The sequence below is a fragment of the Bos javanicus genome, chromosome 8 (genome assembly GCF_032452875.1).
Source record: "Bos javanicus breed banteng chromosome 8, ARS-OSU_banteng_1.0, whole genome shotgun sequence".
Taxonomy (NCBI): Eukaryota; Metazoa; Chordata; class Mammalia; order Artiodactyla; family Bovidae; genus Bos; species Bos javanicus.
In genome coordinates, this window is record NC_083875.1 from 73,819,976 (window position 1) to 73,833,195 (window position 13,220).

Consider the following 13,220-nt stretch of genomic DNA (forward strand, 5'->3'; position numbering starts at 1 on the left):
GCCAAGTCATGTTCAACTCCTTGTCCTATGATTTTTCCCCCCTTTCTGAACAAAAAGACAATAGAAACACACCAAAGTATTAACAAGGTGTTTTTGTTGTTTGTTTGTTTTGTTTTGTTTTAATGGCAGGAGTAATGCTTTCTTTTAAAAGCTATTGTCAGGACTTTCCTGGTGGTCAAGTGGTTAAGAAAGCACTAGCCAATGCTTGGGACATAGGTTGGATCCCTGATCCAGGAGCTATGATCCCACACGCCTTGACGTAGCTAAGCCCCGTGAGCCACCGTTACTAAAGCCTGCACTCTAGAGCCCGTGGTCCACAGCAAGAGAAGTCACTGAAATGAGAAGCCTGTGCACCAAAGCTAGAGAGTAGCCCCTGCTCATCACAACTAGAGGAAGCCCAAGCAGCAACACAGACCCAATGCAGCAAAATAAATGAATAAATATTTTTAAATAATAACACAATAAAACCTATCATCATCTGTGTTCTAAATGTTCTACATAATCATTTAATACTCTACAATGGAAAAAACGTCTTGATATTTATTTTTGAAAATATGAAAACCCTGAGGCCTGAGGCACAGTCCAAGACTATGTATGTAAGTGAAGTAAGAGTCCCTGCAAAGCTCAAACTGGGTGCTCTGTGATGACCTAGAGGAGTGGGATGGGGTGAGACTTGGGAAGGAGTTTCAAGAGGGAAGGGGACATGTATATACTGATGGCTGATTCATGTTGATGTATGGCAGAAACCAACACGAAATTGTAAAACAATTTATCCTCCAATTAAAAATAAATAATTTTTTTTAAAAAAAGAATCCCTGTGGACAGGTTGGATTCTGTCTGTATGGATCCTGTTTCAAACTTGGCACCACTTGGTAACTATTCAACTTTGGAAGAAGTGGTTCCCTTGGGAGTTGCAAGCTTGCTGAGTAGAACATCTTTGGGGACACCAGTATGTACCGTTTTAGGAAAGTTGATCATGCATACTTGAAAATTTCTCTGGACACCTCTCTCTGCGGATAGAGACCAAAGGAAAGGCCAGTGCTTCTGGCCCAGAAATCTCTTGTGAACATGGGGAGTTCAGGAAAAACCACTTTTCTGCTTCTTAGGATTGATTGGCTCACACGGTTCCAGCTGGAACTCACTGGGCACACATCCTTCTTTGCATCGAGCCATTGCATTTGTTGGCGTGAAGGGGTCTGTCAGCATTTCATTATAACCCCCTATTGTCAGGGGTTTAGAATTCAGCCATAAAAACTTGCACTGAGCTGGAACTTGGCACACACCACTACCGCCAGGAAGTGAAGTTTGTATGTGAAATTGAAAAAACATCTGTTTGGCCATTTTTGAAGTGGTGTGAGAGCAAAAGCAGTGAAGATGCAGGGTTTTGATACGCTGCATTGGCCACAAAAGCAAGTCAACTTGACCAAGAGGCTTGACTTTATTTCTTTTTTAACGTCTCTGGCAAGTGATTGCTCCATGGCACACCCTGGCCACATCAGACTAGTTTAAAAAATAAAATGAAAAATCAGAGAAGGGTGTTTTCAGACACAAGCAACTGAACTGATGAAATGGTATCCCCTGAGCCTTTTATTTTCTTTTTTGTATTTCCCAGAGAATTTGAGACTTAGGTGGGTAGAAATACAGGTCATGTGCTATTGTAATGGACTCCATGGGGTATTCGGTTTTTTCACAGAATGGAATTTTATTGTAATAGAATGCATTGTTTGGAATCCCATTCCACGTCTGCAATTCCTTCAGACCTTCCCTCAAAAAAGGAAGGTGAAAGGGGTCTCACAGACCCAGCAGGAAATACAAGAGGACCTTATCTAATGTGTTTCCCTTCCTCTGGGCAGGGAGCCTTCCTATTTGTGGATGCTCTCTTGTTTTAATGGGTGATTTGAAGACTTGGGGTGTTACTGTTTTCTTGTAGCAGTGGGATTGAGTGATCAAGAAAGGACAGTGGACGAAGTGGTCACTGGCTGGGATGGGAAGGGTCCCTTCCTATTGAATGAATTATCTGGTAAGAAACATCATACCATCAACATCTGATGGGCAATTTTATTCATCCATTCACTGTCTCTCTGTCCATCCACACCCCACCCACCCCTTCCTGTCTTACTTTCCTCTTTCTCCCTCCCTCATTACCACACTTAACCCTACATTGTTATATTAACCTTTTTTTGGGGGGGGGGCCATGCCATGTGCATGTGGGATCTTAGTTCCCTTACCATGGATTGAACCCATGATCCCTGCATTGGGAGCACACAGTCTTAACCACTGGGCCACCAGGAAAGTCCCTATATTAACTATTTTTGATCTACAAAAATGACAGTTTCACATAGTTCAACCTAACATACACATTTTATTCATAAATGTATGACCATAATGAAATTGCACATTTTGGGACATCAAAAAGAGATAGTTTCCTATGGCTCAGCTCAATAGTATGCTATAAATACATGAAATATCTTTAATATGATTGAATAATTTAAAAACATGATATCCTGGATCTGATGACACATGTTCTAGCCCCATTTTTTACTGTTTATTGGCCATGAGCCCTTGAGTAAGTCAGTTAATAACCCTTCATATCTTAGAAGGGAAAATGATGATGATACTAGTAAAGTAAATTATATTAATGAATATAATTATATAAATATGTTAATTATATACACATAATAAATTATTATATCCATGTGTGAATGCTCAGTCACTTCAATTGTGTCTGATTCTTTGCAACCCTATGGACTGTAGCCCACTAGGTTCCACTGTCCATGGGATTCTCCAGGTAAGAATACTGGAGTGGGTTGCCATGTCCTCTGCCAGGGGATCTTCCCAACCCAGGGATCAAACCCATGTCTCTTGCATCTCCTGCATTGCAGGTGGATTCTTTACCACTAGCACCACTTGGGAAGCCCCTTTCATAAGGTTATTGTGAAGATCTGACTGGACTCATGTGTGAGCATGCTTGTTAGGCTGTAAGGTTGAATGTAATTGTAAATTACTTGTATTGTTGTGACCGTTATCATGGGACGTTATTTACACAGTGGTTCTTCTGCCCTTGCATCCCTCGTAGGGGCTATTAAGATGTGGTCCCTTCTGCACATGGGGTCCACTCTCCACATGGATGCATGGGAGAATCTCTCCAAGGTCTCAGCCACTGAAAAATCAAGTTTCTCCTGAGCTTTGACTACTACTATTACTACTAATGTGTGGACATAGAATTTTATAACAAATAGTGTTTCTCTCTTTGCCTTACCATCTTGTTAGCCAGGGGTCCCTAATCCCCAGGACCAGTACTCGTCCATGGCCTGTTAGGAACTGGGCCGCACAGCAGGAGATGAGCAACAGCAAGGGAGCAAAGCTTCTCTGTATTTACAACCGCTCCCCATCGCTTGCCTTACCACCTGAGCTCTGCCTCCTGTCAGAGCAGTGGCAGCATTAGACTCTCATAGGAGTGTGAACCCTAACCCTAAAATCAAAGTGGAATATCCTGAGATTGCTGCAAGATAGAAATAAAGTCCACGATAAGTATAATGTGCTTGGATCAACCTGAAACCATTCCCTGCCCCCCCCCCCAGTCCATGGAAAAATTGTCTTCCAAGAAACTGGTCCCTCGTGCCAAAAAAGTTGGGGACCGCTGTTGTAAGCCTCTGAACCAAGTTAATGACTCCCTTGAACAGACCCAAAGGCATCCACACTAACCCTTGGATTCATCTAATTTTCCTATCCATGTTTTTTTTCTTCTATCCGTTTCTTCTAGTTTCCATTTTATACTTTCATACTGCTCATATGACTATTAATATTCCCCCCATACATTTTTGGAACAAGAGAAGGTAAAAACAAGCAAGGAAATAAATGAAGCAAACAACCATTTGTTTTCCTCAGTCCCTCTGATCTAACTGACCTGGACCATCTGACAGGTCACAACGCAGAACGCATGTCTGTGAAACGGCCCTTCCACTCCATGTCCTCTGCCTGCCTTTTTGACTGTGGAAAACTTTAATCAAAGAATAAGTTTAATCAGAGAAATGTGGAAACAAAGGAAAATAGAGAACACTAAATAATAATAATGTAGTCATTAAGCATAGTCGAGGACTTTCAGTTCTTTCTCAAGGGCCATAGATAATATTCTGAGCCCTATCCTGTGAACTGTCTTAAAGATACTGAAACACCAGGTGGAGAAGTTTACTATGTGATGACTGGACTGTACCCAGGACATGCACTGCCACAATTCTGATAACTGGCCACAGAGAAATGGGAACAAATGGACCCTAGAAGTAAAGATTAACTGTACCTCAAACAACCAAGATGATGCTGGTCAGACCACCATGGACCAATCTGAAGCTGACTTGTCAGAGCTGACTACTGTTTCTAGGTTTAGTCTTGTCCCCCGACCCTGCCCACCTTCTGTCTATAAATGCTCTTGACCCAATGCTTCCCAGTGGGAGGAGGGGTGGTGGAGTCAGCCTTTGGACAGACGTGTGCCACCCTCCCCCAACCCCATCCGGTTGCCGGCATCTGAAATAAAGCAAATTTTCCTTTCCACCAACCTGGGCTGTTTATTGGCTTCTGAGAGGTGAGCAGCCAGACTCCCCCACACAGTCTTTCAGTAACATCTGCAATAACAAGAGTTTCGTTGTCCTGGAAGAACCAACCTCTGCTACCTCTGCGACTTGTTACTGTATCTTCACCACACAGAGCAGAGTGCTGAGTGTAATGAATCAAACAGATAATCCAGAAATACCTCCTAGGCGGGTGTCTGCAGGGAACCAGAGGCCTTAAAACTAAGAGCGGTGGCCTCCAGACCTGAGCACGTTATGTCCTGAGCTGCACTAGAACTCTCAGCAGAGAGAGCTGCACAGAGGACTCTCAGCAGAGCCTTGCAATCAGCTGTGGCATTTCATGGACACGCCACTCAATCTTCAGACTCTACAGGACGGCTTATCCTCTGCCCTGAAGTGGTCCCTATCTGGGGTATGAAAAGCATCTTCTCTCAGCCTCCTGGGACGATTCTACAAGGCCCCAGTTTGGCCCCTGGTGCCATGCAAATGAGTTTTCATAACTTCCTAGAACATCTTAGGCTTCCCAGGTGGCACTAGTGGTAAAGAACCTGCCTGCCAATGCAAGAGATGTAAAAACCACAAGTTCGATCCCTGGGTCAGGAAGATCCCCTAGAGGGAGAGCATGGCAACCCACTCCAGTGTTCTTGCCTGGAGAATCCCACAGACAGAGAAGCCTGGTGGGCTCCAGTCCATGGGGTCACCAAGAGTTGGACACGACTGAAGCAACTTAGCATGCACACAGTACATCTAGCTTGCAGTTAATTCACAGATTAGGACTAAGAGCTTCTGCCTCCATATATTTCACAGTCACCAGCAGTCAAGTTCCATCTCTCTGGAGGTACATAAGGGAGGTAAGAGCCATGTAGCAAAGTGAGAAGGGAGATGATGTGTTACACAGAAAAACTGAAGCTATCTGCTCTGTCCAGATTCTTGCCCTGCTATATCCTAGCTATGTGATCTTGGGTAAGTCAGTTAACTGTTGGGTACCTAAACTTCCTTGCCGATGACAAGAAGGTAATACTGACCTCAGAGAGTTCTTGTGAAGATTAAATAAAACACTATATCTGAAAGTGCCTAAGGAAGAAGGACTTCCCTGGTGGTCCAGTGGCTAAGACTCCACGGCCCCAGGGGAGGGGGCCCAGGTTCAATGACCCCTGGTCAAGGAACTGAAGATCTTGTGTGCCACAGCTAAGACCTAGCATGGCCAAATAAATTTTTTAAAAGTATACAGGTTCGATACAGGATCCTTGGGGCTGGTGCACTGGGATGACCCGGAGGGATGGTACAGGGAGGGAGCGGGGAAGGGGTTCAGGATGGGGAACACATGTATACCCGTGGTGGATTCATGTTGATGTGTGGCAAAACCAATACAATATTGTAAAGTAACTAGCCTCCAATTAAATAAATTTAAATTAAAAAAAAAAATATATATATATATATATAAAATTTTTTAAAAAAGCATACAGCATGTTAACTGAAATGGAGTCTTAATTCCTCATTCCCATCCACACAAATCACATCTATTGCTCCTCTGTAAAAAGGGAATAAATAGTTTCACTCCTTTTCTTTCTCTTGAAAGGCTTTGAGTAAGTGGTGCTAGTGGTAGAGAACCCTCTGCCAAAGCAGGAGACACAGGTTCAATCCTTGGGTTGGGAAGATCCTCTGGAAGAGAGCATGGCAACCCACTCTAGTATTCTTGCCTAGAGAATCCCATGGACAGAGGAGCCTGGTGGGCTACAGTCCATGGGATCACAAAGAGATATGACTGAAGCGACTTAGCGACATAGCACAGCACAAACCAATAAGCCCAAGTCCACTAAAGGAGACGTACAAATGGCAGGAAGGATGTTTCATCAGGAAATTGGACCACGCCTCCGTGAGTCTAAAATGCAGATACGCTACTGTCTCTTAAAAGGCTAGACAGTAAAACCCAGGGACAGAGAGGCAGGGAGAGCTGGCCTGAGGAACAAGGCACTTACTTCCATAAGGGGAGCCGGTGGGGGAGCCGTTGAGAAATCCCGGTGACCCTGGAACACCCAGGTTGGCCATGGGGACGTTGCTGTAGCCATTCATGCTGTTACTGGAGGTGCTGTAGTTAGACTGCTGGGGGGTGGAGCTGGAAGAATAGCCCCGTGGAGAGATGCTGCTCGTGTTGCGGATGTATCCTGGACAACAAAGAAAAGCCCAGATAAATGAGCCTGGACGCGCAGGCGCACTCACACACACAGCAGAGACCAAATATGACAGCGTAGGTGCACAAAGCTCCCAGTCTGTAGAATTCCACCAGGCTGACTGTGGGCTGGAGGGGGAAGTCTGCAGTTTGTCTTCAGACTTGTCATACCTTCCTATCTCTTCCCCATTCTGCACAAAACCTTCCTCCTCTTTCCCATTTGCAGTCAACATCTCCAACTCACACTAAGGAGTGGTTGACTAAGGGGCAGTGTGCAGTGACATCTCCCAAATCATATCTCATGTAACACTAAAGCCCCCTGAGATACTTGATGGGTGTCACTGAGAAAAGCATTCTCTGGTCAAATGAAGCTTGGAAGATGGTGCATACGGTGGCCATTCATTGAAGATTCATATATGGTACTGAAGCTCCAATAATTAGGCCACCTGATGCAAAGAACTGAGTCATTGGAAAAGACTCTGATGCTTGGAAAGATTGAAGGCAAAAGGAGATGGGGGTGGGAGAGATGAGACGGTTAGATAGCATCACCAACTCAATGGACATGAATTTGAGCAAACTCCAGGAGACAGTGAAGAATAGAGAGCCTGTTGTGCTGCAGTCCATGGGGTTACAAAGAGTTGGCTATGACTTAGGGACTGAGCAACAACAGAGAATAAATAAACTGGTTTAACTTTGCTAACCTAGTGTTTCCCAAATTTCACGCACCAGAGCATCTTTTCTGGGTGTGGTAAGGAAAGGAGTTCTAGTAACATTGCAAGGGCCACTAGCATTCTACTGATCACAGCTATAGAAGTTTGAAGTTGTGACTGTGCCCTGTTGGGTGAGGTGGGGTGTGTTTTCAAAATGCATTGACAAGTTCATCTAAATGGGCTGTCCAAAGACTTGGAAGCATCAGCAATGGAATGCAAGGGAGAGCCAGTCCATAAGCGGAATTGCTTCTCCCCATATTTCTGAAACCCTAGCAGAGACATCACCTAATCTAGCCTGAACTAACCCATGTTGGATAACTGCCTCTAAAGGTATTAAAGAAATGACACAAATTTGGGGGGACAAAAGGTAATAATGTCCCACCCACATTTCTGTAAGAAGAACTTGCCCTGGGCATGAGAGTGAGGAATTCCCTTGTAATGGATGAATAAAATTAGAAGTAAAATGATCCCAAAGTTAGGGATATCAGCAGAAACATTTACTCCTTTTAAAAAATGACTTATGATAAATGTAGCACCTTAATGAAATCAATCTCAGTGACTAAAATCTTTACACAATATGTTTTACATATGAAAGCACAGTTAGCTGTGTTGCTGTCTATATATATTTGTATCTATGTATGTGCGCGCTCAGCCACTAAGTTGTGTCTGACTCTTTGTGACCCCGTGGACTGAAGCTTCCAGGCTCCTTTTTCCATGGAATTTCCCAGGCAAAAATACTGGAGTTGGTTGCCATTTCCTCCTCCAGGGGATCTTTCCCAACCCAGGGGTCGAACCTGCATCTCCTACATCTCCTACATTGGCAGGCGGATTCTTTACCACTGAGCCACCTGAGTTTCCCATTTATTTGCATACATTTGTATATATTCATATATGAGATAATATACAAACAGAGGTTACCAAACAAATATAAGCCACCCACCCTTGGTACTAGTAATTTGGGTGCAGGTAACAATAATGGCAATAACTCTGCTTCTTTCCATTATTCATTTTGATGATTACAATAACAGAAGTGTACATTTTATTCAAATAATACCTGTATATCTGGCTGCAGTAAGCCTAAACTCTTCTAAATTCATAATACTTCATCGTATCTTTAAATATTTCCATTGAAGTATTCTACCTGGTACTTAAAAAGCTGAAACTCTAACAATACATCTAATGTTGAGATAATCCAATTACTGCATTGCTTATCTGGGACACATTTTCTTTTTTTTTGAGTCGTGAGACAAGTAAAGTGTTTATTAGGAGGAAAACAAGTATGGATAGACACACAGGCGGGCTCAGAGAGAGAGTTGCACCCTCTCTGGTACTTTGGATCACTTTGATGGAGCATTTTTTCTGGGTTTCCTCAGGCAATCATTTTGATTTGTCTGGTTGTGAGTAGGACACACTCTTTTCATGACATAAGAATCAAACATTCACTTCTTTCAACTCCAGCAGAGCCAATCTTTTAAATGCATAAGATGTTTGTATTTTGAGTCTGAGAAAGGCAGTACCTTGATTGTTTCCCTGTGTTGACTCTGAGATGCTGACCCCAAGCTGGCTGCCATAGGAATTGATGCCCATCATGCCACTGTGAGCCGGGGAGCTGGAGAGAGCTGGGATCTGGCTGGGATTCCTGGGGACACTGTAGAGGGCTTCAGCGATGTCCGCGGCTCGCTTCAAAATGATGTCCTACAAAATGGCAGGTGGAGGTGAGTGTTTGTATTGAGCAACAGGAGTCAAACTATACTCAATATTTTATAATAATCTGGAAGGAAAAATAATCTGAAAAAAGATATATATGTGTGTGTATACCTGAATCACTTTTCTGCACACCTAAAACTAACACAACATTGTAAATCAGCTGTGCTGGCAGGTGTGTGTTCAGTTGTGCCCAGCTCTTTCTGACCCCATGGACTGTAGCCCACCAGGCTCCTCTGTCAAGGGATTTCCCAGTCAAGAATACTGGAGTGGGTTGCCATATTCTCCTCCAGGGGATCTTCACCACCCAGGGATCGAACCCATGTCTCCCGTGTCTCCTGCACCGGCAGGTGGATTCTTTCCCATTTGAACTATCAAGTGAGGAATTGGGCTTAATCAACTACATAAACTATGTGAAAAAAGCGAGTTGCTCAGTTGCGTCTGACTCTTTACAACTCTTTGCAACCCGCCAGGCTCTTCTGTCCATGGAATTCTCTAGGCGAGAATACTGGAGTGGGTAGCCCTTCCCTTTTCCAGGGGATCTTCCCAGCCCAGGATCAGTATACTTGAATTAAAAAAAAAAAAAAGAAAAGAAAAGAATCAATCTCAAGAGAGTGTGAGATGTGAACTTCTAACCTGGTTATTGTGTGGTGTTCCATAGAGCGCCTCCACCAGATCTGCCGCTCTTTTCAATAGCATTTCCTGGAAAAAGAAAAGAAAGCTGGGTATCAGCAAAGGTAAAACCTCAACTGGCCAACACAAAGGAAAATTACCTACAAAAATCAAAAGTCCAGGCATTCCCCTAAAATGTAAGTCACTAGCCATGATGTCTTCTATTCACTTTGACAGGTAGAAAATAAATAATAACACATATAAACTCCTCTATAAATATGTATCTGCATGAAATTCATCTCACTGAAAAGGCTCCATAAAGAGCTGGGCTACCAAGACAAAAAGCAACCAGATTAAGGGTGGAGTCGGTTAACATTAGTAATGTCATGGGAGTTCCATTAAAAACTACTTTCAGACTATTCCATTAAAAAAAATCTGGTACTCTAATTAACCAAATATTCTCAAATTGATTGACTGGCCTGAGTCAAACCGCTTGCCAAGGAGTTGTCCAGAGTCCTGAAATGATCTTGGCAATGCCTTCTGCAAAATTTTACTCTAATAAAGATGAATTCTTTCAATAATATTTCCCCCTGTTCACTTTAACCAGAGAGAATTAGTAATCAGTAATCCCTTTCCTCTCATTGTGTCTTTTCCACCTCCTGTTTTTAACAGCCTTTTAAATTGCTATTAACCTACTTTCCAGATATCATCTAATTTAATGGGGGGGCTGGGGATTTTTCTGAGAGGAAAATAAAGGTGCAATGGAGCAGCAACTGCAGTACTTGAATTTCACTCACTACAGAAAAGAGAAGATGGAATTTTGTAATGTTTGTGCTTTAAGGGCAAATGTAAATGTTGAAACTTCATAATTTCTCATTAATCAATACCTAATAAACTGATGTGATTTTAAATAAAGAAAGTGAAAATAATGGGCCAGATATACAATAGAATTTTTGTGAGCAAGTTCATTTAAAAGGGATACTTTTTTTTTTCAATTTTATTTTATTTTATTATTATTTTTTAATTTTATTTTATTGTTAAACTTTACATAATTGTATTAGTTTTGCCAAATATCAAAATGAATCCATCACAGGTATATACATGTGCTCCCCATCCTGAACCCTCCTCCCTCCTCCCTCCCCATACCATCCCTCTGGGTCGTCCCAGTGCACTAGCCCCAAGCATCCAGTATCGTGCATTGAACCTGGACTGGCATCTCGTTTCATACATGATATTTTCATTTTATAGAAATTTGTTAATATATGGGTGTTTTTCATTTCCATGAATATCTGTGTATGTACTGGGCCCTCAGTGAATACTTGATTGTGGATTAATATGTCCCTGTAATAATGGGTAAATAAAATTACATTTAAATAAAAATGAATTGGAACTTACACTTTCAGACAATTTTTCAATTATTTATTTTTCATGAAGTTGGCAGTGTTTTATAAGTTGAATACGCACAGGTCCAAATTTTCAGATTTTGTATTTGCTCAGAGATTCATCATAACATATTCCATAGTTAGTAGATATTTTATGAGCATCTTGTACCTCAAGCTTAGCCCAATTTCAAGGCCTAATTTAATTTTTATTATATTTTATTTAACACAATACATGCAAAATATTATCATTTCAACATGTAATTAATGAGACAGATTGTATTCTTTTTTTTTCATACTAAGTCATTTCAATCTGGTGCATGTTTTATAGTACATCTCAGTTTGGACTAGCTTCATCTTATAGGCCCAACAGCCCAGCAAGCTGGGAGTTACTATATTGGACGTTGAAAGTGTAGTTTCTCTTGTAAAAAACATTATATAGTAATATTATAATATTTATAGAGTATACACCTCCAGAAATTATATGCTCCTTTATTTACTGGTTCCCCCCAGCTTTTTTTGAGATATTATTGACATACAACATGTGTAAGTTGATACTACAAAGCATGATGATTTGAGCCACATGTATACTGTGAAATGATTACTACAATAATGTTAGTTACCACCTCCATCCCCTTCATAGTAATTACCTTTTTTGTTTTCATTTTGTGGTGATAATTGTTAAGACCTATTCAAGTATACAATATAGGATTATTAACTATAGTTACCATGATGTACATTAGATCCCCAGAAATCACTCATCTTAGAACTGAAAGTTTGTATGTCGGACAAGGGATGCCTAACTTAATTTTAAAGAGACCTAAGTCTCTAGGTTTATCTAAGTTTACTGAAATTTTACAAGAAGGTTTTCACATGTCATTTTCCAAAGTGTATTACCTTAGCTAATCTCTCAGGATCTCCAGGATGTCTTGGGATGACCTTCTGCAGTCTCTGAAAGCCATAGTCTATGGTGGGTTCATTTAATGCTGAAAAACAAAAGTCCTCTTCTTGAGGATGTAAACTGGCCATAGAGCAAGGTATCTGGTTAAGTCTGCTATGGATAATAGAAAGGTTCTGATATTATCTTTCTAAGAATTGACACAGTTGTTTCAATCAACTAAGGATTTTTGCTATTGACATTGGTTAATTCACATTTATAAGTTTAGAATTAATAGTAATTTAGTCATTAGAATGATGTCTCAAATGTCAAGATTATTATAATTACTTTATCATTTCTGCCTTCAGTGCACACACTTATCATTCTTTGCTCACTCTCAACTACTCAGAAACATTACACAATCAATCATATCCCATCCCAGTTTCTTCTGAAGATAATAAAGTATTAATACCTCTCCATGCAATGGCACCCCACTCCAGTACTTTTGCCTGGAAAAATCCCATGGACAGAGGAGCCTGGTAGGCTGCAGTCCATGGGGTTGCTAGAGTCGGACACGACTGAGCGACTTCACTTTCACTTTTCACTTTCATACATTGGAGAAGGAAATGACAACCCACTCCAGTGTTCTTGCCTGGAGAATCCCAGGGATGGGGGAGCCTGGTGGGCTGCCGTCTATGGGGTCGCACAGAGTCGGACACGACTGAAGCGACTTAGCAGCAGCAGCATGCCTTTCCTTTCTTCCCTCCTTGCCTTTTCCCCAATGTCTCATCATCTAGTAATTCTTCCCCTAAATATCACTTTTTCTTAATTATGTTCTTAAATATTTATATTTATACATCTATAAATCTTTTGTGAGTTTACAAAACTCTGTTCTTATGCATAATATGATTCCAGAATTTTCAATTACATTTTGTTACACGTACATTCACTTCATGTCAGGCTCCATCAGATACTGCAAGTTCCATAAGAGCAGAACTCACACGTACTTTGCTCCTGTGTTCTCATTGTTAGAGACAGTGCCTGGCACATAGCTGGCACTTACTGTCAGCAATTGTGAAATGAGTAAGACAGTGAGTGAATGAATGAAGGACTTATTTCAGCACTTCTACTATGCTAAAGAGTTTTGGGGGACTGATTCCTTTATCCTTTGTCTTTCTTCCTCTCTTTCTTTACTTTTTAAAA

General features: G+C 41.5%; 1 protein-coding gene across 1 annotated transcript in view; it reads right to left on the reverse strand.

The window, feature by feature from the left end:
- EBF2 (EBF transcription factor 2) overlaps window positions 1-13,220 on the reverse strand; it is a 222,468-nt gene that overhangs the window by 14,501 nt on the left and 194,747 nt on the right. Inside the window, exons 11-14 of the mRNA XM_061425880.1 lie at window positions 12,038-12,126; window positions 9,786-9,851; window positions 8,963-9,140; window positions 6,545-6,730 (exon numbers count right to left, since the gene is read on the reverse strand). Of these exons, the coding sequence (XP_061281864.1) occupies window positions 6,545-6,730; window positions 8,963-9,140; window positions 9,786-9,851; window positions 12,038-12,126 (519 nt within the window). The remainder of the gene's footprint in view (window positions 1-6,544; window positions 6,731-8,962; window positions 9,141-9,785; window positions 9,852-12,037; window positions 12,127-13,220) is intronic.